Source organism: Drosophila novamexicana, unplaced genomic scaffold, assembly GCF_003285875.2.
Source record: "Drosophila novamexicana strain 15010-1031.04,08,12 unplaced genomic scaffold, DnovRS2.1 tig00001292-arrow-arrow-pilon, whole genome shotgun sequence".
In the NCBI taxonomy this organism is placed as follows: domain Eukaryota; kingdom Metazoa; phylum Arthropoda; class Insecta; order Diptera; family Drosophilidae; genus Drosophila; species Drosophila novamexicana.
Genome location: NW_020824848.1, coordinates 1107604 through 1112500, shown reverse-complemented (window position 1 = coordinate 1112500; position 4897 = coordinate 1107604). Strand labels below are relative to the sequence as shown.

The 4897-nt window shown below is 46.7% G+C and overlaps 1 protein-coding gene across 2 annotated transcripts in view; it reads right to left on the bottom strand.

The window, feature by feature from the left end:
* LOC115766978 (zinc finger E-box-binding homeobox 1) overlaps positions 1–3233 on the bottom strand; it is a 3737-nt gene extending 504 nt beyond the window's left edge. The window contains exons 1-2 of one of the 2 annotated variants that reach the window (XM_030711073.1): positions 2677–3233; positions 1–1267 (exon numbers count right to left, since the gene is read on the bottom strand). The exon at positions 1–1267 is cut by the window's left edge and continues 504 nt beyond it. In XM_030711073.1, the coding sequence (XP_030566933.1) occupies positions 1–1267; positions 2677–3220 (1811 nt within the window). In that variant the 5' untranslated portion in view covers positions 3221–3233. Of the gene's footprint in view, positions 1268–1332; positions 1519–2676 lie in introns of those variants that run through there. The other variant, XM_030711074.1, reaches the window with a different exon arrangement.
* Between the last annotated feature and the right edge of the window lie 1664 nt (positions 3234–4897).

Below are 4897 nucleotides of genomic sequence, written 5' to 3'. Positions count from 1 at the left end.
GCATCCCGCAGGCAGGCCGACTCCAGATGCTTGTTCAGATACGATTTGAGCGCAAAGGTTTTGTTGCAGCGCAGGCACTTGAAGTTCTTGTCGCCCGAGTGCGTCTGCATGTGGGCCCTCAGATTGGAGCGATCCGCAAACGCCTTGCCGCACTGCACGCACACGTACGGCTTCTCCCCGGTGTGGGAACGCAGATGACCCTGCAGCAGCCACGGGCGCGAGAACAACTTGCCACAGATATCGCAGCTGTGCGAGAGTTTGTGCGTCAATAGATGCATCGCCAGCGCTGGCATCGAGACATATGCCTTGCCGCAGGTATTGCACTTCTTAGCCGACTGCGAGTCCAGGGAGCGATGCGTCTGCTTGTGGCGCGACAGATTGCTCGAGGTGGCATATTGCTTGCCGCACTCCGAACACTTGTAGCAGCCGCGCTTGCGCTTGGCATAGTTCTCGCCAGCAGGTGCAGCTACTCCTCCTCCTCCTGCTCCTCCAGTTACTGGCTCGCTGGTGGCGCTGCTGCTGCTGCTGCTTTGGCTGCTGTTGACACTCTTGGGACGCAGCTGCTGTTGCTGCTCCTTGTCCTTGGTGGCCGCCTTGCTGGCCTTGGTGCGGCCGTCGAGCATGTTGAGACACATCTTTAAAGCGGAGGCACGCTGTTGCTGCTGCTGCGGCGGCGGCGGCTGCTTGTTCCAGTGCAGCTGGCCGGATTCGGACGAGGAGGACATGTCGATGTCCACATCGGAGCTGTGATCGGAATTGGGCGGCGTCAGCGGCGAACAATTGTTCGATGTTTCGGGCGCGCTGCTCAACAAGTCGTAGGAGCTGCTGCCAATGAACCGGATATTGGAGCTGGCCCCATTGCTGCTGCTGCTGCTGCTACTCTGGTACGGCGCTGGCGATGGCGGCGGCGGCGGCGACTGCGGTGACTTGTTCGAAATCTCCTGCATAACGGGCAGGCAATGTTCCGGCGGCTTTTGCAAAATTTCCTGCTTCATAATGGTTACCACACAGGGCGGAATTAGCGGCGGCAGACTTTGCGACAAGGACAGCAGATCGTGTGCCGCCTCCGTCTCCTCCACGCTGCGTCCCCTGTATATGGCCGAGGTCGCAGCCGCAGCCGCTGCCACTTGTTGCTCCCGTTCGCGCTTTATGGCTATGGGCTGGGGCTGTCTGGCGGAGCCGTTGGCATTTGCCGGCGGCGCATAGAAGATCACCTTGCCATCCTCGGCCGGTGCGCGACCAAAGGCCACTGGACGGCGCATAGATACTGTAAAAAGCGGTTTAAACGGATTATTGCCAACAAATTCGAGTACTGCCTGAAAAGCCACTGACAATCTAAGGGCATATCACAGCACTCTCCTTGCACGTTATCTCCATTGATTGTTAACTCCATAATTAATCTAATTCACAATATTTGAACTCTTTGACAATCTGGAAAAGTGCCAAAATTAGTTGACATCACGCTATCTGTCAACTGCACTTGCTGACATTTTCTCCAGATAGCAATTAATTATCGTATCCCGTGGCCAGTATTGACAAATGTGTGACAAATAACGGAAATTGGTTAAAGATCTAGTAAACATACACCTTAGATAAATCTATGGTTGGCAATAGCCCGGCTGAGTAATCGAAGATTATAAGAACTAGTTACATTTTTTCGAATTTTTACTGCACCCTTCCAAACATTTTTCTATTCCATACATGTGTATAGATATATATTCGTGATCAGGTTGAAGGGCTCAGAATATGTATCCATGTCTGATATTGTCTGTTTAGATCCGTGGTGCTCGTTAATCTCTCGTATATCCTATGTTGGTTTTCCTCCTCAATATCGATAAGTATCGGAGTACAAAAATCATCAAAGTCAGTTCGAAAGCTTGCAACAGCTCGGCGCTCGGCTACAGGGTATCTGCTAGTCGAGCACTGCCGAATATGGCACTCTAACTCGTTGAATATACATTTAATTCCGAATTAACGTATAAATGCAGCATGCAAATCATTTTAAAGAGTTTAAATTAAGCTGCAAAAAGCTGTGCAGCCGAATTCGATTCCTAATGAGTGTGACCAGTTGGGCTTTAATATGTGACACCCCATGATTAAATATACCATAACCGCATTCTTTAGTATTTTTCGTTGCCTCTCGTTAGTGGTGCGAATAGGGGGATGTCATTATTTCTAGGTCTGGCCTCTTACATTTCGTATGGTGAATCGATAAGACTTGCGACTACAAGTGTGCCCCCCCCCCTCTACCCATCGTTTTGCTCCTTTCATGACAATGGCGCGTGTTGGCTTTCGTGTTTGCATTTGTTGCTCCACAGCCTTTGTCAAGAGCAACAAGCAGCGACAACAACAACAACAACAACAACAACAACAACAACGACAACATCGACAAGAAGGCAAACATGAAAAATGCCAGCATACGCTAAAAAGATTAGCTAACGGCAACAATGTCAAACACGCGCACGGAGCACGGCGGAAAGCAAGGCAGAGGGCGGGCGAGCAGAGGCGTCCAGTGGCCAAGTGGGTGGCGGTCATAAAATGTGGGCGAACATTGGGGCAGCGGCTACTAAAAATAAATACGAGTACACAAATTGTCGCAGCCACCTGTTCATATTGTTGTGACGCAATTTCTGGGCAGGAACGGAAAGTGGATTTGTGGTTAACTGTTGCACCTACCTGCGGCTGCTGAGACTGCCTTGGCTCCAGCTCCTGTTGCTGTTACAGCTCCTGTTGCTGCTCCCGTTCCTAGACGGCGCTCCTGCTTAGAGTTCATTTGCACCAGGGACTGTGCTGCCGACCATTCCAATTGCTGCTCGTCGTCCGGCTGGGCCAGCACATTGCCCTCATCCTCGTCCAGCTCGATTATCTCACGCTTGAGCGCAACTCTGCCGCCGCGCTTAGACTCCTTATCCTTATCCTTATCCTTGGGGCCAGACTTGAGCGTCATCTTGCCATTGTGTGTGTTACTGTTATTGTTATTGGCATTGCGCAGCACCGGATGGGATTTGTCCACATTGGATGTGGCCGCCGGCCTCAGTTTACGCAGCGTCTGCTGCCCGCTCCCATTCCCGCTTCCGTTCCGGCTGCTGCTGCTGCTGCTGCTCGGCTTTGACTTGGGGCGTCGCCAGCTGTGGGATTCAGTGGCTGGCGCATATTTCTTGCTCGCGTAGGCAATCGTTTGTATCTTGTTGCGATTGGGCAGTATAAAGTCCACAGACATTGTGTCGTCTCTGTCTCCGTCTCCGTTGCCAGTTTGGGTCGTTCAATAAAATTTTATAAACTACTTATGAGTACGCACGCCGTATATCCTTCTCTCTATATATTCCTTTTGTTTTTTTTTTTACTTATGTTTAGTTTTGTTATTTAGTTAGATTATTTGTTTAATATTTAGATATAGCACAACCTTCTTTCACATCGACTCCAGAGTGGTCTGCAGAGTAAAATGCTTCACTTTGACTCCGACTCCGACTTTGACTTCGACTTTGACATGAGCTGCCTTGAGAGTAGCGCTTCCTCTGCACCGTATACGGATATCGGCTCCGCTTCTACTTCTACTCCTACTCCTACTCCTACTTCTGCTTCTGCTTCTGCTGCTGCTGCTGCTGCTGCTGCTGCTTTGTTGTGCCCGTTCCTGTGCCGGCTGCGACTAGCGGGCATCGTTGATCCTGATCTTGATCGTGATCTTGATCCCGTCGACACTTGGCTTTGGCTCTCCTCCACAGGCCCAAGCACTCCAAGCGCTTATCCTATAACATCTGCAGTTACTTGATTATATCACTTTATTTAATACGCGTAGTTTCGCTTGGAAAGAATCACTAGAGAAATTGCTCTCGTTGTTGCGTTGCCGTTTCCGTGTACATTAATCAAAGTTCTTTATAGAACGGAAAAAATAATAGAATTAGCTTTGAAAATGTAAAATAAATTATTAGGCTTAAACGGAAAGAAAAATCTAGTAGACTATGTAATAGATTAGATAGAAATATTGCGGAGCTGATTCCCTTAAATATCAGATAAAATATACTTAATAGTATTTGCTTTCACTCAAATAGATTTACTATAGAATTGTAAAGTTAATTATCAGAGTAAATAAAATAATAAATAAACATATTGAGGAACTTCTTCCTCCAAAGATAAGATAAGAGATAATTAATTGTTTTAAAGCTTAGATAGAAATATTGGGCAACTTCTTCCCTTAAAGAACTTAATAGTATTGGAGTTAAATGGAAGGAGAAATCTCGAAGATTAAATAATAGATTAGATAGAAATATTGCGGAACTGATTCCCTCAAAGATCAGATATGAGATAATTAATGTTTATCAGAACTTAATATTTGTCACAATTTGTTGTTTTAATTTTATCACTGTGTTTGGTTCGGGTTCATTTTATGGGATATGTTAAGTTTATACACCAAAATTTTGTAAACAAATTCACGCTCGGATGCTGTTCACATAACGATTGGAGCAAGAAGCTGCCTTCCAATAGACGCCCCCAACTAGCCCACCCTTAGCACGGCCAACACTTTATTCGGAACGTTTTATTATGCGGATATCATATTTAATTTTGTTTTCTGCTTGCAACATTTTAGAAACAGTTTATTTAATATACCGAAAGTGGAAGTTCGAGTATGGGCTGGTTGAGGTGGGTGGGGTGGGGGGTTGGGGATGGTGGGCAATGGGAATTTGTATGCTGTTCCACTGGAAGGAAACTATCTATCCCTATCCCACTTTTTAAAATGGCGCATACTCGTGAACTCGTTGGCTTTGTTTAGGAAATGCAGACTTCGATTGCCTTTGCCGTTTGTTGTTTATAGATTTAATACTGTTAAAAACTTTGCTATTTTGTGTACACTTATTGCAATTAATTGTACGCACTTTTGGTTATTTTTTTGAAGCTCGAA